Source organism: Neolamprologus multifasciatus, chromosome 18 (genome assembly GCF_963576455.1).
Source record: "Neolamprologus multifasciatus chromosome 18, fNeoMul1.2, whole genome shotgun sequence".
NCBI classification, from domain to species: domain Eukaryota; kingdom Metazoa; phylum Chordata; class Actinopteri; order Cichliformes; family Cichlidae; genus Neolamprologus; species Neolamprologus multifasciatus.
The window spans coordinates 859502-880095 of NC_140456.1; the positions used below are offsets into that span (position 1 = coordinate 859502).

The following is a 20594-nucleotide window of genomic DNA, read 5'->3' on the forward strand; positions in this document are numbered from 1 at the left end:
AACCACAGTGACTCTGATAAAACAGGAATTAGCAGAATCCATCTGATATGAAGCTGTGCTTTGAATACCACTTCCCTCCTCTTTGAAGAGTAGTCAGATATCTGTGTTCAGGTTTTTGTACAGCCTCTTCTACACTTTGTATCACTGTGTTTGTAGAGCACAGTAGTAGAGAGCTGTGTCTGCCAGGGTTAGGGCTGCTATGGTCAGATTAGTTGTTGTATCTGTTGTTTCTGATCCATATCGATTATCAGGAATATATTCATCACCACTGCTGTCCTTTGCTCCTTTCCAGAGTATAAACTGAGGAGCCTGGAGGTCAGAATCATGTCTGTACCAGTGAAGCCAAGGAGTATCATCACTTGTCTCATAGCTACATGTGAGTTTGACAGATTCTCCTTCTGTTTCAGTGACTTCAGGTTGTTGAGGAGTGATTGAGTCTCCAGCTGTTAGTCCTGGAAAAAGAAAGAAGAAAAGTAGTGAAATGCAGTCTGTATATCTGCTTAATGCAGCAGCTTCAACTAAACTTTAATCCTGTTCTTAAACTCACCTATAATGTGAGATAGAAGCAAAAAGAGGTGCAGCAACATGTCTTTGGAGTTATTAAAGCCAGACAGACAGCACATGAACAATGTTCTTCCACTGCAGCACAATGACCAACAAATAATGTCATTGGATGAGCTCTACTTCAGTGGGCGGGGCCAGTGTATTAGCTGAGCCAATCAAATAGTTTTGTGCTTCCACAGCAGCTCTGTCTCTGTCTCTGATCTTTACTGCTTCATTTCTCTGTTGTCTTTGTCATCAGTCCAATGACACAAGAATCAGAGGTTTAACAGTGTGTGGATCCCTCTAGTGGATGTTGTGGAGTATTGTGTTGTCTTTGCTCCAAAGGTTTTTGTACAGAGTTTTGCTGTTTCCTGTCACTGTGGGCTGCAGAGCACAGTAGTACACAGCAGAGTCAGACAGCTGAAGCTTCTGGATCTTCAGAGGAACTGATCTGCTGCTGGAATCCAGTGTGGAGGAAAATCTCTCCTTGAACTCGTCTGCTGTGTTTCCTTGATCCCCACTATAGCGCATCAGGATGAATTTGGGGCTGTTGTTTCCATCCTGTTTGTACCAGAAGAGATAATTATTTGTTCCACTGCTCTCATACTGACAGCCAAGTGTTACTGTGCCTCCTTCAGCAGCAGTCTCTTCTCCTTTTGCTTGCAGCACGTTGTCTTTTTGTGCTCTGCATTCTGTAAAACACCAACAAACAGTATCAGTGTGCTGTTAAAGAATCATGTCAATGTTGATATCAAAGAAACAGAGTTGTGTTCATACCGAGGCACATAGCAGCCAGCAGCACTGAGATGAACAGAGGCGTCATATCTGCAGTGTAGAGTAACTGTGAGCTACAGCAAGTATAAAGAAGCTGTGATCTCTCTGTTTAGTCTTCATCAACACTAAGTTGGTGGATTAGAAGGAGGAGCCTGATCACAGTGACAGGACTCATTCACAGCCTTGTGTTATTCCCCCTGCTGACAGCTTTACACTCAGCACGTCTTTCTGCTGCTTTCAGTGGAGATTTGCTGCTGTTGCAGGTTTAACAGACTGAACTGTGAGTCGAGAAACAATCACAGGATAAATAAAGAGCAGAGGCTCCGTTTTAATCCAGTGAACCAAAGAATATGAATGTGTGTCAGTGTGGATCATCATGTTCATCTTTAAAAACTGAAGAAGAGAAAACAGTAGAAAAACCTTCTTGTATCTGCCAAAATGTTTCATGACTGAATTTTAACACTGGGAATTTGGAGAGTGTGGAGTCCTGATATCCGGTGTAGTGGTGCAGTGTGGGGAGAAGAGTCAGCAGGAAATGAGACATTGTTGGTCTTTGCAGGTTAAAGTGAAGCTTTGAGACTTAAAGTGACTTCAAACTGAACTTCAACAACGTGTGAAATGGATCTGATACCATCAATGATGGCGCTGCTTTAATTGTCCAATCAGAACACAGAGGAGAAACTGTACCTATGACATCATCGAGAAAAAACACAAAGAGGTGATTCTTATAAAAAAATAAGGAAAAGTTTAAACCATGCAGGAGAAAATGTGAGAATAACAAAGTAAATCTTTCAGCTGTAAAACATCATTAATGCACCAACAATGTTGGGAGTTTATTACTAGTTACTTTATTTGACTTCTGATGCTTTTTACAAACATCATCACTAAATAAGGAATAAAATGTCTTCATGTCTGAACGTTCCTGCAGTTGGTTTGTGGTTGATGTGGATTTGCTGCTCATGTGAATCCTCCCACAGTGTTTCATTAGCAGCTGTAACCACAGTGACTCTGATAAAACAGGAATTAGCAGAATCCATCTGATATGAAGCTGTGCTTTGAATACCACTTCCCTCCTCTTTGAAGAGTAGTCAGATATCTGTGTTCAGGTTTTTGTACAGCCTCTTCTACACTTTGTATCACTGTGTTTGTAGAGCACAGTAGTAGAGAGCTGTGTCTGCCAGGGTTAGGGCTGCTATGGTCAGATTAGTTGATCGATCTGATGTTTCTGATCCATATCGTTTATCGGGAATATATTTGTCACTGCCTCCTTTTCCTTGTTTCCACAGAATAAACTGAGGAGCCTGAAGGTCAGAATGATGTTTGTACCAGTGAAGGTAAGCACTACTATAACCTGTCTGATATTTACATGTGAGTGTGACAGATTCTCCTTCTGCTGCAGTGACTTTATCTCGTTGAGGAGTGATTGAGTCTCCACTTGTTAGTCCTGGAAAAAGTAGAGGAAATGAAGCCATCAGACTAACATTGTTCATGAGGCTGAGAGGAGAAGACAGTAGAAATGAGGAAAAGTAGGACAGAAGTAAAGATCTAAAATCCTCCAGACCAATGATTCATTTCTAGCACAGAGTTCAGAGCAGAGAAAGAAATGTTGCGTTCTGAGAAAAGAGACAAAAGTTCACCTATGAAGTGAGATGAAAACAAAAAGAGGTGCAGCAACATGTCTTTGAGCTGCTGAAGCCAGACAGACAGCACATGAACAATGTTCTTCCACTGCAGCAGATTCACCAGGTTGTGCTTTTATATCTTGAAACTTTTTGCTCTGCAGACAGAAATCATCTCATTGGTTGAACTTGACTTTTGTGGGCAGGGCCCACAAAATAGTGAAGTCTGTGGAAACTGAAAAAGTAAAAAGAGGTTTAACAGTGTGTGGCTCCCTCTAGTGCAGTGGTTCCCAAACTTTTTTTGCTGGGCCCCCCTTGTTTTACAAGAAAAATGTTCGCGCCCCACCTCGCGCGCGCACGCACGCAAGAACACATCCTCCAACCACACACACCCATATTTTGCTCCATTGCGGTTTATTTCACACCTCAAACATTTAGTAAACAATTAAGCAAATACAAGTAATCTGCAATAAATTACAGGTAGTAAGAAAATAAACTAATAAAGTCTTTTACGCTACGTCGGCACCTACACGGGTATTTTTGAAAACGCAGCTGTTTCATCCACACATAAACGGCGTTTCGAATCACCGAGAATGGAGATTTTTTTAAAACTCCTTTTTTGCGTTTATGTGTGGACGAGGAATATAGAGTTCGTCATGCAACGTCAAAGGTATGTGCCTGTTTTCACGTCACGCTGTGTGCCACGTTATTGTTTACATGAGATGAATTGCAGAATGGCAGATAGAGACGAAATACTGTTAATCTGACTATCTGCAGGTTTTACACGCTTACATATACACGCAGTTACTGTCCCTCCATTTAGAAAGGCAGAGGCGTCACGGTGTAATTATTTTACATGTAGTTGTTTTTTTTCCTGTGTAATAATATTCAACATTGCTATCAATACATTTTTCAAAAAATCCCTCTGCAAAATGGGTTCAAAAACATAAACAACTGTTGGATGCTGTTTGTCCGTGATTTGAACCGGGGGAACAAATCGTGGCAGGATCAGCCTGATATTATTTGTATCCCGCTGTAACTTTAATGTATAAAGAGCTAACATCTCCAAAATGTCAGGAGTAGTTAGTCATTACAACAAGTGTTTGTGAACTACAAATCAAGAATGTGGGATCCTGTTTGTCCGTGATTTAAACAGCCCAGCGCTGCTCCCGACAAAGGGAAAACCAATCCTGCAGGGAGACCTACCTCGGCACTTGTGCAGGTGAAATCAAAGGGAAGATATGCTTCACCGTGTTTTCTAGTCTTTGGCTTAGAATGAAGTTGGTTTGGAAACATATTCAGCTATGCTTCATCTCCTGCTTTGCGTTTGTGTGGGCGCCCCGTGCTAGCAGTGTCCAAGCGTTGTTGTTTTTTTTTGTTTTTTTCCCTTTTCATGCCGCGCCCCCCCTGCAATGGCTCTGCGCCCCCCCTAGGGGGCGGGCCCCACACTTTGGGAACGTCTGCTCTAGTGGATGTTGTGGAGTATTCTGTTGTCTTTGCTCCAAAGGTTTTTGTACAGAGTTTTGCTGTTTCCTGTCACTGTGGGCCTCACAGCACAGTAGTACACAGCAGAGTCAGACACTGCAGCAGAGGAGATCTGAAGGTCCAGACGGTTTTTTCCAGACAGTTTTGTGGAGAATCTTGCAGCTGATTTCAGAGACTCTGACTGTCTTGAAATATTCATCCCTGATATGTAGAAGAGGAACTCTGGTGGTTTTCCTGCATATTGCTGATACCAAAAAAAGTCATCACCAGGAGAAATTTTGGGATAGGTGTAGGACAGAGTGAGAGTGTTTCCTTCTAAAGTGGACTCTTCATCCTTGACTGCAGTGAGTTGATCACAGCTGACACCTAAAGGAAGAGATAAATGTTGTTAAAGACGACGTTAAACTGTGAGCGCCTGTTCCAGTGATTTCTAGCAAACAGATCCTTTAAAGACATTTCTTCTTCCTGCTTTAACCGACCTGTTAGTGTGATCACAAACAAAGGAAACATGAGCCAGTAATGCAGTGACAGCATCTTCCACACACTATCTGTTCTGTATGCTTCACATACTGAATGTATCTGACAGTGGGAGTCCTTTTCTGCTCCGTGACAGTGTTGCTCCTCCTTCAGCCTCTTCCTCCTCTCATATCTCTGCATGTTACAAACACCAAAACCAAACCTCAACACATGTTACAGCTTTCAGCACAAACTCAGAAACCTCCAGTGTTTTTAACCTTTGTTTTGCTCTCAGCGCACTTTTGGACTTTTAAAGGTGGGGAAGTCAGAAGATTGGCTGTAAGAAGTTCAAATTTCAGAGAGACCAGAGAACTCAGCCACTGCTCAACGGTGGACTTTTAATTTGTTTTGATATTTTTGACATTTTCTCTGCTCATTGGTGCCATGTTGGATCATAAATCTAAGAAGACTCAGTTTTCCATTGTTGTGCTGATGAGTTGCAGCCAAATAAGCTTATCAGGGATGGAGCACTAACTTTAGGAGATCAACAATCTGTCCGTCCTTAAAAAGAAGGAATGCACTGATCAGCTCAGCAACAGTAAAAAGACAAGTAAAGTGCATAAAGTGGTTTTGGTAAGAAAAATTCTTCAGTGACCAAAGTCAGTCAGCTGATCTCAAACCAGCAGAGCTGCTTTTCACTCATTAAATAGAAAACTGAGAAAGAGACCTGCAGCAGCTGCAACAAAGGGCTGCAGATGATGTTAAGGAGGAAACATGATGTCCACGGGGAGGGGGGCGGGGGGGAGGAAGGTTCAGAGGAGGGATTATTGAATAATGAACAAAGGAAAGACACACATGGACTGCTATCTCTGAAAGGCAGCGATAGGCAGCAACACTGACGCACCGGCGCATCCAGCTCACAGAGCGCAGCCTGTATCGGTGCGTGCGTCGCTTTAATAAAAAGTCACGTGATCGATACAGCGCACTGCCAACGCGCCAAACGGTGTTTAAAAGGTGCCGCATCCGCATTTGCCAACGGAATGAGTCGCCACCCAAAAAACAAAATTACTCTGGCAAAGAAAAAAACAACATCTCTCTACAAAAAATAAAAATCCACATCTCTCCATAGCGAAATGGAGCATTTTGAGCGGACTCCATCACTGAGGTCCAGCGCTACTTGGAGGAGAGAAACATGCCACGATCAGAGGATCCTTTAACGTCCTGGGGGAATAGAAGAACATCAGAACCTTTCCCACCTGCTTTACAGTTTGTGTACCTGCAGCTTCACCTGTGCGCTGTGAGCGTGTTTTCCAAAGCTGGGGAAACGGTGTCAAAAACACACAAACAATAGACTGAATGCAAAAACATACTTTTTTCTTTTGAATACGCTTTATTGACAAAGCACAAAATACAGAAATAGCAAACACAATGTCAGGGGGTTCGTATAAAAAAACAAAATAGACACAGTCTATTAAAGAATCACATTTATTGAACAGGGAACATAAGTTTATGGTTTGGTCCATACTTTAAGTCCTGGTGATTTGGTTGAATGATGCTTCTCATCTTATCTGCTTTGTCGCTTTAATGACTGAGCCTGAGCCGTGATGTTTGTCCAGCTGACTGAGGTTGTAAATATGAAAAGAGCTGATGACAAACAGCATTTCGCATTCATGACTTTGTGATCGGAGCTAAAGGTTTGAACCTGAGAAAAACGTTTAAAATGTATAATTGGTGGGACTCTTGTTTTTAATATGAGTGATGTTCAGAACATGACGTGATCGAAATAACTTGTTTTTCAGACGATGTCGAAGGAGGAAAGAAAAGTAACTGTGCTCCTCTGGCGGAGCGGCACCGTGCGGCACCAGGCGGAAGTAAACCAGGAAAAAGCGGAAGTGCCGTTAGCTTTATTGACTGAGCAGGAAGTGTGTTGTTGTGTGAGCTGAGTGTGTGAGCTGTGGCAGCAACAATGCCTTCAGTTCAGTATCTGAGAGAGTTTATCAACGAGCGACTAACTGCTGCTGCTGAACAAATATTCTTGGAGTTTGAAAAAACGATCGTCCAGTACGAGGAAGAGATCGACCGTCAGCGCAGACTGCTGGATATCACCTGGAAACCCGAAATCAAGCTGCACAGGACAGGTGAGTGTCCCTCTGAGGGAGGATCCTGATCACAGCTCTGCGGGACGTTTCTGATTGTGAGGACTTTTTGGAGATGTGAGCTAACAAAGAGCAAACAGAGGACAGGACTGCACTGCGCTCCATTCAAACAGCAGCTTTTCTCTGACCTGGATCACTCGATCAGTTTCTTTATTTTTGCTGTCAAAGTTGGAAAACATCAAAAATCGAGCTTCAGAGTTCATTATTTATTCCAGATGGAGTTTATACATATAAATATAACGTTTCTATAAATGTGTGTTTCCTGTTGCACTTGTGAAAGTTGCAAACAAACGTTGGAAACATGAAGTCGCTGTGCAATAATAAAATATTAATGTGATCTCCAGGCTGTTGCTCGTCCTCAGCGCTGTGATCTGCTGCTGTGCTGAGGACTGTTTGAAACCAGTTCAGTTTATCTTCATCTAAACACACCTGTTCTGTCTGTGTGTGAATCAGCAGCTTTTTGTGGTGCTGGAGGGGTTTGTGTACCTGTACCAGGCCCCATCCTGGAGCCGGGCCTGGAGCGAGTATCTGGGGGGCCACGGCCCATAAAAAGCTGCACGAGGGCAACCAGGCTTGTTGCAAAATGACACACTGTAGCCTGATGCAGTACATATAATGGCAAGTTAGTCGTCAGTGTGAAACCTGGTCCTGACTAGATGAACACAAAGATGATATTCTGGCAGGAATTGAAGACCCAAATTTAACAAAGTTTTGATGAAGTTTACGATGTGCACAACATCACCCAACACAGGACCTAGGTCTGCTGGTAAAGTCTTGGCAGCGAGCGCCTCACGGTGCAGAAAACAGTGCGTAACAGTAACATCTGGGTGTATGCTGCTCCATCAGAGCAGGCACTCGTGCAGTTTTCCCACTTCAGTCCTCTTTGTTCAAATATCTGGATGTAACCTGAAAAATTTCCTCTCCTGTTGTTTGCAAAACAGAAAGTTTTCCCTGATGGAGTCTCCATCCACAAAACGCACATTGGCCAAGTGTTGGGAATGTCCACTAATGTCCGTGGACTCATCAAGCTGCGCTGCAAACACACTGATGCGCATCTTTTCCCAAACCACAGTTTCAATGTCTGCAGACGTGTCATCGATACGTCTGAGACTTTCTTTAACCACGTCAGGGCGAGCATCTCATTCACAGTGGCGTTGCAGGCAGGTAGTATTCACGTCTCTGCATCTTCACCTTTGTGTTTTTCTCATTAAAGTTTCCCGTTTCTCAGCGAGTTCACGAACAAAATAGTCCGTGTTCTTGTTTGAGGGCTGTTTTGTACGGAGATGACGTTAAAGCCTGCTTGGGCCCGCGGCACTGTTTGAGAGCTTCGAGTCAGTGCAGTCGGATCTCCACCGAAGCTAAATTCAAACAAAAGATAACTTTCGCTGTTTTGCCTCAAACTCACCGTTTTTGCTTTGCTCGTCTTCTGGATTATAATTTTATCCAGGGTCCAGTCCGGACTCTGCAGTTCTTCTTTTCAAATATTTATCCATCTTTGTTGTACGTCTTGCAGCTTCCACGTAGCGTGCGCATCACTGATTCTATTGGCTTAACTCAATAAGGTCATATTGCGCTACCCACTGACATGAAAGAGTAATTGCTCTACCAGTCACCTCATTGAAAGCACAGATGCCCAGAAATGATTTTATTATTTCCAGTAATTATTAAATGTTTTTATTTTTTGGACCAATTAATTGAAGTTAAATAATTTCTCACAGCACACCTTTGTCCCACAGTGGATGGGAAACACTGCATTAGACGGTGACTAGGCAGGGAGAGCCTTCAGTTTTCAGGCCCCTCTTCTGTGGAACCAGCTTCCAGTTTGGATTCAGGAGACAGACACTATCTCTACTTTCAAGATTAGGCTTCAAACTTTCCTTTTTGCTAAAGCATATAGTTAGGGCTGGACCAGGTGACCCTGAATCCTCCCTTAGTTATGCTGCAATAGATGTAGGCTGCCGGGGGATTCCCATGATGCATTGAGTTTTTCCTTTCCAGTCACCTTTCTCACTCACTATGTGTTAACAGACCTCTCTGCATTGAATCATATCTGTTATTAATCTCTGTCTCTCTTCCACAGCATGTCTTTTATCCTGTCTTCCTTCTCTCACCCCAACCAATCACAGCAGATGGCCCCGCCCCTCCCTGAGCCTGGTTCTGCTGGAGGTTTCTTCCTGTTAAAAGGGAGTTTTTCCTTCCCACTGTCGCCAAAGTGCTGCTCATAGGGGGTCATATGATTGTTGGGCTTTTCTCTGTATCTATGAAGCACCTTGAGGCGACTTTTGTTGTGATTTGGCGCTATATAAATAAAATTGAATTGAATTGACTTTTAGCTTGCAGTGGGTTTGTTCACAGCTGAGTGAAGCAGCAGGAAAAAGATCTGAGCTCAGTCGACAAGAGGAGGAGCGACCCCTCCAGGTCAGGGAGTTCAAGTTCCTGCCAAGCTGAGGTCTGTCAGTGTTTATCTTGATGCCTTGTGCACGAGTTCGGGAACGGAGCAGGAGAGTGACAGATCTGCAGCGATGCAGATGTTGTTCTGTCTGTGGTGCTGAGGAGAGAACTGAGTGTGAAAGCAGAACAGCAAAGAACAGCCGGTCAGTCGCTCTGATGCCTGATAACGAGCTGGTCCACACAGTGGCAGGTCAAACAGTCACACACAAGCGACCCGGCTGAACATTTCAAAGACGCTAACGAAGCCAACGTGGCTAAAGTCGATTTCCTGTTGTCTGGTGTTCCAAACATGCAGCAACATGATGGAAACATTTGTGTTGTTCAAGCTGCTTTTGTTTGGTGAAGGAAAATATGTCAGCAGCTCATGTTCAGCTAGATTTTTGCGCCTCCGTCAGATCCTCTAACTTGGTGCTGTTTGGGGGAAATTGTTGAATAAATATTTGTTTGCCTTGAAAAGTGACTTTTGTTTGTATATGAACTAGGGATGCACCGATGCCCGATACTGGTATCGGGTATCGGGGCCGATACTGTAAAATGTGTGTGTACTCGTACTCGTAAAAGTTAACCGATACCATGAACCGATACCAACTTATTTCATTAATCAGAGGGTGGATTGTCATTTCTGTTGTAGTTTTTTAGATTGGCCACTAGGGGGACATCCCGCGCTAAACAGGCACAGGGTTAGGCGAGTGAGACTGGCGGCTCCAGATAAAAAAAGAGAAACTGGAGGCTGCTGTAGCTAGGCTAAACAAAATGTCAGCAGTGTGGAACAGCCAACTTTAACTCAGGTTTTGGAAAAGCGATGAAAAATGTCAAGAGAAAATCCACGGGCAGTTAAAATAACAGAGGCTCTGACTCATTTTATCGCTCTGGACGACCAGCCAATGCCGGTCGTGGAAAACATAGGATTCTTCTCAGCATACTCGAGCTGCGATATGAAATTGGACACTCTGCAATAATTTAAAAGTTTATTTTATTCTCAAACCTAATTTGTATTTATTTGATTCCAAACAGAAGTGTTTATTTATTATTCTGAAAGCTCGAGACAGTGCCAATAGTTCAGTGATATTTTGTTAAATTACAATGTGGAGACTCTGCAATAATTTAACAGAAGTGCTTATTTTTCAAATTTTTTTTGTGGTCATTTTTAGTACAATTTTATTTTTTATCGGCAGAGAATAAAATAAAACCTGTCTTCCACACATACACACACACACACACACACACACATTTGTGTGTGTGTGTGTGTGTGTGTGTGTGTGTGTGTGTGTGTGTGTGTGTGTGTGGTAGAAGTATCGGTTTTTATACTCAGTATCAGCAAGTACTCAGATCCAAGTATCGGTATCGTATCGGTTTGAAAAAAATTGGTATCGTTGCATCCCTAATATGAACTCATCGGCAAAGTAAAATGCAGTCGGTGCTTCTGCAGGGGTAATCGTGCCGCCTGAGGCGTCTGTCATGTTCACACTGTTGGCTCAGGTGAATTTCTCTGACAACTTTTTGTTTGTGTGTCTCCATTTGTGCCTTCAGACCTCCAACAGCAACATGTCTGTGAGGAGGAGGAGGTTCAGCAGAGGAACCGAACACAGTCTCTACAGGTTAAAGAGGAGCAGGAGGAACTGTGCATCAGTCAGGACGGGGAGCAGCGAGCACTGAAGGAGGAGACTGATACCTTTATGGTGACTGTAACCTATGACGACAGCGATCTCAGTGAACCCGACCTGGACAGCGACCAGCTCGGCTCTCGCAGCTCTCTTCTATACGAAAGCCGAGATCAGGAAGGAAGCGAGAGTTTCGATTCTACTTCAACTGCCACTAGAAACATAAGTCAGAGTAGCAACGCAGAAATCTTTCCCACATCAGAGAGTCCGTGTAACACCGACATAGTCACCAAATCTCTAAAATGCAATGTTTGTGGAAAGGTCTTTAAGCCTTTTAGTGACCCGTTAGCATTTAAGAGACACATGGCAGTCCACTCGGGCGAAAAGCCGTACTCCTGCAAAACGTGCGGGAAAAGTTTCACTAAAAATAGCACTTTACTGGGCCACATGAGAGTTCACACAGGGGAGAAGCTGTATTCTTGTGAAACGTGTGGGAACAGTTTCACTCGAAAAGGTAGTCTGCTGGTGCACATGCGAATCCACTCGGGCGAGAAGCCGTACGTTTGTAACGCCTGCGGCGAACGGTTTTGTTACTTGTCGGCGCTTAAAAAGCACAAGGCGGTGCACACGGGCGAGAAGCCGTACTCCTGCGAAACGTGCGGGAAAGGTTTTACGGAGCGCGGCAGTTTGTTGGTCCACATGAGAATCCACTCGGGCGAGAGACCGTATACTTGTAAAACCTGTGGGAAAAGTTTCACTAAAAAATGTACCCTGTTGGTGCACATGAGAATTCACACCGGCGAGAAGCCATACTCCTGTAAAATCTGCGGGATGAGTTTCAGTAAAAATGGTGGTTTGTTGGTGCACATGAAAACTCACACAGCTGAGACGCTGAAGTCGGACATTTCTGTGGGAAAAGACTCTCTGTGAGGTCGGCTTCCTGTCACCTTCGTTGTTTTCTCTGTTCGCACCGGTGACCACGCTAATGTATTTATTTAAAGATACGTGGGCAACCAGCTAGGAGGCGCACTTTACAGCTTTAACACAGACTCTAGAGCAGGGGTCCCCAATCCCAGTCCACGAGGGCCGGTGTCCTGCAGGTTTTAGATGTCCTTGATCCATCACAGCTGATTTACATCGATAAATAACCGTCTTGAAGTTCTCCAGAGGCCTGGAGCTAATCATGTGATTCAGGTGTGTTGACCCAGGGTGAGATCTAAAACCTGCAGGGACACCGGCCCTCGTGGACTGGGATTGGGGACCCCTGCTCTAGACGCTGACCTGTGTTTGTTTCAGAAATAAGAAGATATGAAACCGAGAGAGGCAGCAGGAGTTTGTTTCTGTTTGTCAGCATGAAGAGAAAGATGTGTACTCGTTAGCAGCACTGAATCAGATGTGATGAGGTCTGTGCGATATGACCAGAATCTCCTGATAGAAGACGTTTCTCATCCTGATAACGATAAATATCACAACATAGAGCTTTTTCTGTAAACTCTGTGAATCTCGGGACACTCGACCTGTGGGAAGTGTTTCCAGCTGGGCGTCGAGTTTTAACCGTGTTAGATAGAAGTTGTTTCTTTGCGTATTTATTAGACGGCGTGCTGCGGGGAGGAGCCTGTTCTGATGTTTGAGGTTCATTGTGAACCGACGGCTCGTTTTTGCTTCTCGTCCGTAAACTCTGTCCACACTCTGTCACGTGATTCTCTGTGGCTGAAGAGGTTTGCTGTGTTTGAGTCTGAGCTCTGCACCATAACCAAACCATGTCCGTGTTACAGCGGCGGCCCGAGGTTTAGGACTACGGTCCTGGATTTGTTTGGACTGGTCCGTCTGTTTGAGCTTCCTGGTTCTGCCTCGTCTTCTCTGGTCATGCTGGGATTCTCTGTGCATCCACGTGGTGGCCAAACCACGAGAACGTATCACCATAAACACTGGATTTTACTGCAGTATTATGAATATACAAACAAACAATAGCTTATTTAATAACATTTCAACGTCCGATATATTTCGTCATATTGCACAGCCCTAACTATGATGTAGTCTTGACTTGCTGCCTCTGCAGGCTCTGCCATCTTGTTTTTGTACGTGGTTAAATAGAGTAACAGAAGGTGAATGATGTCAGGACAGAGTGTAAGATTTAAGTTGGCGTGTGTTCCCCACGTTAATCTACAAAACCCCGACTCACAGCTGAAGATCAAAGCAAAGATTTTGATATTTTACATTTCTGGGCAGGTCGTGCTGCCTGTGCAGCCACGAAGGGCTCGTTATTTCCCCGCCGCGCTCGCTGAAACAAACGCTGCATGGGTTAGATCACAGATTACAGCAGACCTCAGTAACACGACTGTTAGCTTGTTACTTGTTTCATACACTAATAGTTCAGATTGTATTTATTAGAGAAACAGCCGCGGTGCTGTCAGTGCGCCTGCACAGACACTACGAACTGTAAATATTTCAAACCACAGAAGAAGTCTCCACGTTTCTTTGTGTCTGCTCAGCAGCAGCTGTCTCACACACGTGTGCTACACTTTTCATGTTTGCGTTTGTTGTGAGTCGCTGTGCGTCAGTGGACATGACTGTAATTATTCATTAGTTTGCTATAAAAGCTGACCCTGCCTGCTCTGTGCACAGATGTAATTCATATAATATCCGTACGATAAAGCTGTCAGTGTTTCCTGTTTGCGTGTTTCTGCAGCTTCTGTGGCGTCCTCACGGCTACATTAATGTCTAATCATGCAAATCTAAAAGCCGGACAGGTGGAGAAGCAGCGCGTCAGCTGGTTTCCTTCCTGACCGCACAGACGTGAGGTCGTCCATCAGTTCGTGTCACGTTCTCATGTTTGACTGAAGTCTGTGTTATTGTCTCGGTTATTTGTGGATTGAGCGTCGAAGCTGAGGAGCGTCTCCAGCTCCCTGGCTTCTGTTTGAAGGACGTTTTGTGTTCACACTACATCTTCAGAGGCAACTCTAACGAGATGAAGACCATGTTCAACCTGCTGTTGTAAAAAGCTCTTCAGAAATAAACATTGTTTTGGCCTAAAGTGTTGATAACTCGAGTTCATCAGGATGCGGAGCTGAAGACACAACAGACCTCACAGTGTAGCAGGTTTGTGTGCTGCCTCTTTGTTCTGCTGCATTAAATGTTTGTAGAGTTGTGATCTGCATCCTCAGAGGTAAACTCAAAGTACAGGCATGAAAAATGTTTTTGTGCGATGATTTGAAGCAGCTCTGCTCTTCTGGCTGCTGCTGTCTCGGGTGGACGAGGTATTGCCTCCAAAACTCGTCACAGCTGTGCCAGACGAGTGAAGAGAAACTAGACTCTGCCTGACAGACCACAGAGGTTTAACAGTGTGTGGCTCCCTCTAGTGGATGTTGTGGAGTATTCTGTTGTCTTTGCTCCAAAGGTTTTTGTACAGAGTTTTGCTGTTTCCTGTCACTGTGGGCCTCACAGCACAGTAGTACACAGCAGAGTCAGACAGCTGAAGCTTCTGGATCTTCAGAGGAACTGATGTCTTGTTGAGTTCAGCATCAAATCTGTTCTTTGGGAACTCTTGAGCGTTTCCTGCTGTTCCTGAAGAGCCACGCAGTAAAACATACTTTGGAAAGTCGTTTATTTCTTGTTTGTACCAGAACAAATATGGATATGGATCAGATGTTTCATATCTACATCCAAGTGTAACTGTGTCTCCTTCAGCAGCAATGACATCTCCTTGTTCCTGGATCACTTTGTCTTCTCCTTTACACTCTGAGGAAGAACAGAACATGCAGAGGAAGACATGGATCAATAAACATGATTAAAAACTCACCATTAATCAGACAAACACATTTATTTAAGCAGAGGAAACATGTTGATGTTTGTATCTCACCAAAGAAAAGAGCAGCAAGAATAATCCACAGCCAATGTTCCATCTGTACAACAAGGTTTAAATCAACAGGAGAAACTAGCTGATGTTCAACATTCAGTCTGAGAATTGTTCTCTTCACAGCAGCACTTATTATTGACACAATGGTTGAACACAGTGCAGAAGGAGAGCACCGCCTACTGGATGATGTCGCCCTCGGTCTCCTCTTTGAGCTTCACTTCTCTCACTTCCTCTTCCTCCTGGTTCACAGACTGTTAGCAGCATTTGAATCACTGTGAGGAGGGAGGATGGAGCACTTTGCACTGTGTGCACAACGAGCCAAATGTTCTCATCACTGATGCTTCTCATGCTTAAAGTGAGACTCAGGGTCAGATATTTTTCTAGATCATTTGAGGTTTAAGCGTGACATCATCAGAAGGCTCCAGAACATGTGACTTGTCATGTTTTACAGTTGTTTTTGTCAAAGCAAAGAAAATGTATTTAAGTGAGTTTTGCACGTTTTTGCAGCACGAATTCAAAGCAACAAACATTGAGAAATATCATTTTTAAGACGAGGAGCACCAAAAACATCACAACAGATTCAAAGTAGTTGATCTTTCTACTTCATGTGAGCTCAAACTTAGAGTATTCTGAAGTTTAGGTTGAAAATGAATCTATGATGGTCAAGTTAGTGTTTGATGTGTAGAATAAATATTCTTCCTACCGGCAATAGTTTTGTAATATCTGGAGACATTTAAAAGATGTGGAAGCGAACGTCACTGTTTTAAGTGCAGAAACGCCTCCACAGGTCAGAGGAGAGCGTCTCCAGGGTCACGGACACTTTGAACCACTCTGGGAAAACAGGATGTAAAGCTTTGTGTGGACTGTGACTCAGACGTGTCAGAGCAGCTTAAACATCTGTGAACAGCAGCTTTACCAGGAAGACGTCCTGATGCCACCGTGTTGGAAAAGAAGGAGAGCTTTTACTTTAAACTGGCACACGCAGATCAGTCAAACTGGGCTTGTGTTCATTGTTCCTGAGGTTCATGATCATTATACACCAGAGAAACTGTCACCTGTTCAATATACTGAAGATACAAGTCAGCAGACGTCCTGACAGAGAGCCAACAAACACAACAGAATCTGTAAATAAGCAATGAAGCAGTAGATCAGCCTGCAAAGCTGCACAGAGCTGAGCCTCTCATCAGCTTCAGACACAGACATACGAAGGATGATGAAGCAGAAATGATGCAAACGCAGTGGGTGGAGGAAAAGGAAGGATGACGGTGTTACAGGACGGAGGGGAGCAGGAGAGATGAGTCATCAGCACATGGTTCATAACAGGAAACAGCTGTGAAGAAACATCTTCTTCTCAGTGACGCGCTGCTCCACACTCCACGCCAGCAGATGGCGCTAATGCACCACTTCCATGTTTTCCAGCCACCGGGACAGCTTCCCTGTGACACGAGGCGGAAGTGAAGAGGAAACGCTGCCAGTATTGTTCTTCAGCAGGAAGTCGGAGCTGTGGTCGTCTCTCCGCCGGATCTGTGAGCTGTCGGAGCCGCGATGTCGTCAGTTCGGCACCTGAGAGAGTTTATCACCGAGCGACTGACCGCTGCTGCCGAGGAGATCTTCCTGGAGTTTGAAAAAACGATCGTCCAGTACGAGGAAGTGATCGACCGGCAGCAGAGGCTGCTGAGCATCACCTGGAAACCCGAAACACAGCTTCACAAGACAGGTGAGCCTGACGCAGGGGAGGAGCTTCTGTTCCCACCTGAGCCAATCAATGAGTCAGAGCCGGAAACTTTATTAACCTGGTTTCTTATAGACGCTCAGCTGTGATGTAAACACTGAAATCAGGTCCTCTGTTCAAGGTGCAGCACATGAAATGTTAAACAACACTGTTTGTGATAAAAACGAGATATTAGACGTGAAAAGGTGTCACAGCGAGGAGGCGTAAAGCCCACTCAGGTATTTCCTGTGGAATGAGGCTCCTGCTGTGCAGCACGTCGTGGAGAGGAGGTGCGGCGAGGCATCCACCTGCACCGCTGTCACCTCACCACCCAGTAAAGCCAGTCCGATGGTGCTGAAGGCACTGCAAGAGTTAAAACATGTCTGTGTTTTCAGCAGAGATGTGAGGCATGACCTTTGACCCTTTGCATGTTCAGACTCATCCTGAAGATGCAATAAAATACTCCACAGAGTGGGAGGGCAACATGTTCACTCTGTGGAGCCTCATTAGTGGTCAAAACAACATATTTGCTCTGAACTGTTTTTCTCAGATTTCGTGTCTCTTTCTGTCCCTCCAGACGTCCCACAGCAGCCGGTCTGTAAGGAGGAGGACGAGGTTCTCCCTGAGCAGCAGGAGAGGAGCTCCAGTCTGGAGGAACCAGAAGCTCCGCAGATTAAAGAGGAACCCGAGGAACTGTGCAGCAGTCAGGAGGGAGAGCAGCTGGTGCTGAAGGAGGAGATCGATACTTTTATGGTGACTGAAACTTACGAGGAAAGCGAGCGCAGCGAATCAGAGCCGGACAGCGATCAGCTCCTCTCTCGCAGCTCTGCCGAGAGAACCGAGATCCGAGACCAGGAAGGAGTCGGGAGCGCAGATCCGGGAGCGTCCAGAAGTCACAGCAGCAACGCAGAAGACTCTCCGGTGTCAGAGAGCCGGTGTAACGCCGCCACAGGGGAAAAGTCGTTAACCTGTGGCTTCTGTGGGAAAGCCTTCAAGAACAAGTACAAGATGATCGATCACCACAGAGTCCACACGGGTGAGAAGCCGTATTCTTGTGAAACGTGTGGGAGGAGCTTCACTCAGAGGGGAACGCTGACCGTCCACATGAGGACGCACACGGGCGAGAAGCCGTATTCCTGCAAAATCTGTGGGAAAGGCTGCACGGTGAGGAGTAATCTGATGGTCCACATGAGGACGCACACGGGCGAGATGCCTTACCTGTGTAACACCTGCGGGGACAGATTCTCAGACTTGTCGACATACAAAAGACACACGACCGTCCACACGGGAGAGACGCCGTATTCCTGCGAAACGTGCGGGAAGGCTTTTAACCGAGGCAGCAATCTGCTGCGCCACATGAGGACTCACACGGACGAGAGGCCTTATTCTTGTCAAACGTGCGGGAAAATGTTCACACGCAGTAATCATTTGTTGCGCCACATGAAAATTCACACGGGGGAGGAGTCCCAGTAGTGGTGCTGGTCACAGGTACTTTAAAGCTGTCCTTATACACAAAATCCTGTCACACCAGGATGCTCGAAGTGTTATTCTCACAGTGTAAGAATGAAAACGTCCAGTTCAGATATTCAGGAGTGACGGGTGGGAACCTGAAAGGGGGAATTTGGGATGCACAAACCCGACGAGTTAATAGTTTTTATGGGATCATCCATCATTTGGATCATTGTGTGCTGCAGGCGGCTCTCATATTATTCTCTATGACGTCCTCACAAAGACCAAAGTCTGTGTTTGTATGTGTGAAACAGGAATAACACCCAAGTCTGCGAGTCCGTCAGGGTCCGCTCGAGTCCCGGTGACTTAACTGCTGGAGGTTTCTTCCTGTTAAAAGGGAGTTTTTCCTTCCCACTGTCGCCAAAGTGCTGCTCATAGGGGGTCATGTGATTGTTGGGTTTTTCTCTGTATGTATTATTGTCGGCTCTACAGTATACAGCGCTCTGAGGCGACTGTTGTTGTGATTTGGTGTTTGGTGTATAAATAAAACTGAATGAAATCATCGGGCGCTTTTCACGAGTTGCTGTGGGGACGTCCACGTCCCTGCTGGGTTTTTGAGATTAACCCCAGAGAAAGCTCTCCAGGATGGGGAACAGCAAAAACCATCATTAATGTCTCAATAAGTCAGTCAGATTAAATATAAAAGAAAACATTTATGGACGCAGAACAAACCACAGAGCTCAGCGTCACACAGTGTTTCCACAGTGAGAGGTCACCATGACGATCAGGCATCAAAGCCTTCAGTGAGTTTAAGTGTAAATGAATTATAACCTGATTTTCCTCAGTGCTGCCGAATATGTGGAGACTGTTGATGCTTTGAAACAAACTGTTGGAGCTTTTTGTTCTTTAATAGATAGAAAAAGTTAAAAAATGTTTGTTTAGGCTGTTTGATCTTTAGAGGGACGGATATTTAATCTTTTTGAGCTCATTTCTGTTCGTTTACACAAGTTTATTGTTAGATTTGTTTTGGGGGTTTTTCAGAATCCACCTGAGGAGCAACAACAGCAGTGTTGGAGGTGGTGGGAGGTTAAGGCAAAACATTCATATTAAAACAACTCATGATCATTGTGACAGTAATAAAGTGTAAAGTCTGGAGGTGCTGACTGTGTGCTTCAGACTCCCAGCCAGGACCGGGCGGCTCCCGCGGCGGGACCTGGTGGTGTTTGCAGGGGTGTCTGGAGGCCTCCCCGAGGGCCCACGCGAGGCCCAGCCTGCTCCGTGGGAACCTGTCAGAGCCGAGGAAAGCGGAGTTTGCTTCATCTTTCCTCCAGCTTTCATTCACAAGCTCACAGGTGTGGATGAAAGCAGCGACTGTGACTTACTGCATTTATAGCTGTTGGATACAGTCGTTGATTTTATTGCTTGTTGTTTATCTCATGCATGCATCAAATAAAGTATTTAACCTGTAAAACTGTCTGTTTGACTTCTTTAAACTGCCTCGTCCTCAGTCATGGACAAACACAGATCTGTGTCGGCTCCTTGTTGGAAGCTTCTAAGCAGTTTTCTCTAAACACACATGAACATTTACTTTAGTAAAAGTCGACACACAGCCTGAAACCTGCAGGACCAGAGCTGCTGTCAGCCACAGAGGTTATTCAGGGCTCGGCCTGTAGGGGGTGCTGGTGGTGACTCTTGTACTGTTGTGTGTAGTCACACCAGTATAATGTGACGGCCAACCTGGGCTTCTGTACTGGGTTGCCATGGCAACTCTCACCAAGATGAAATGAACAAATAAACTGCACACACACGTTTTAGTGCCCAGCCTGCAGCAGTGGCCTTTGACCTTTAGCTGCTCACGGTCCGTCCTTCACCTTTAAAGGCTCCCACAGACTCTGTGTCAGGATCCACACATGCAGCGAGCTCATCATCGTCTCCACCATCACCACGGAGGATCCACACAGGTGAGACGCTGCGTCGTCCTGTAACACGAGGGAAACGTTTCAGACAAAATACAGATTCAAGAACTGCCTGAAAACATGTTTCAGTCTAAAAGCAGCTTCAGACTAATAAAGACCAAAGTTTTATTCAGAGTCATGTGTTGTATAAATGCTATTTGTTTGTTGTGTGTTTTTATGTGCTTTCATGTTGGTTTGTGGTTGATGTGGATTTGCTGCTCATGTGAATCCTCCCACAGTGTTTCATTAGCAGCTGTAACCACAGTGACTCTGATAAAACAGGAATTAGCAGAATCCATCTGATATGAAGCTGTGCTTTGAATACCACTTCCCTCCTCTTTGAAGAGTAGTCAGATATCTGTGTTCAGGTTTTTGTACAGCCTCTTCTACACTTTGTATCACTGTGTTTGTAGAGCACAGTAGTAGAGAGCTGTGTCTGCCAGGGTTAGGGCTGCTATGGTCAGATTAGTTGATCGATCTGATGTTTCTGAGTCATAACGATTATCAGGAATATACTGAGTTGTGTCCTGTTTCCCTC

General features: G+C 44.9%; 3 protein-coding genes across 3 annotated transcripts; 2 read left to right on the plus strand and 1 right to left on the minus strand.

Moving 5' to 3' along the window:
* Positions 1-696: 696 nt before the first annotated feature.
* LOC146496890 (uncharacterized) lies at positions 697-15283 on the minus strand. The gene is made up of 6 exons (XM_085140330.1): positions 14945-15283; positions 14444-14823; positions 5006-5072; positions 4689-4787; positions 1321-1428; positions 697-1235 (listed from the first exon to the last, which is right to left on the minus strand). Exons 1-6 carry the CDS (start codon positions 14985-14987, stop codon positions 847-849), a joined length of 1086 nt encoding a protein of 361 aa, XP_084996456.1. The 5' UTR covers positions 14988-15283; the 3' UTR covers positions 697-846.
* LOC146496891 (uncharacterized) lies at positions 6759-14824 on the plus strand. The gene is made up of 2 exons (XM_085140886.1): positions 6759-7015; positions 11015-14824. The coding sequence occupies exons 1-2, from the start codon at positions 6844-6846 to the stop codon at positions 12013-12015; spliced, it is 1173 nt and encodes a 390-aa protein (XP_084997012.1). The 5' UTR covers positions 6759-6843; the 3' UTR covers positions 12016-14824.
* Positions 15284-15830: 547 nt separating the features above from the next.
* On the plus strand, positions 15831-19572 carry LOC146496892 (uncharacterized). Its single transcript, XM_085141059.1, has 2 exons — positions 15831-16658; positions 17230-19572. The coding sequence occupies exons 1-2, from the start codon at positions 16487-16489 to the stop codon at positions 18123-18125; spliced, it is 1068 nt and encodes a 355-aa protein (XP_084997185.1). The 5' UTR covers positions 15831-16486; the 3' UTR covers positions 18126-19572.
* The last annotated feature ends 1022 nt before the right edge of the window (positions 19573-20594 follow it).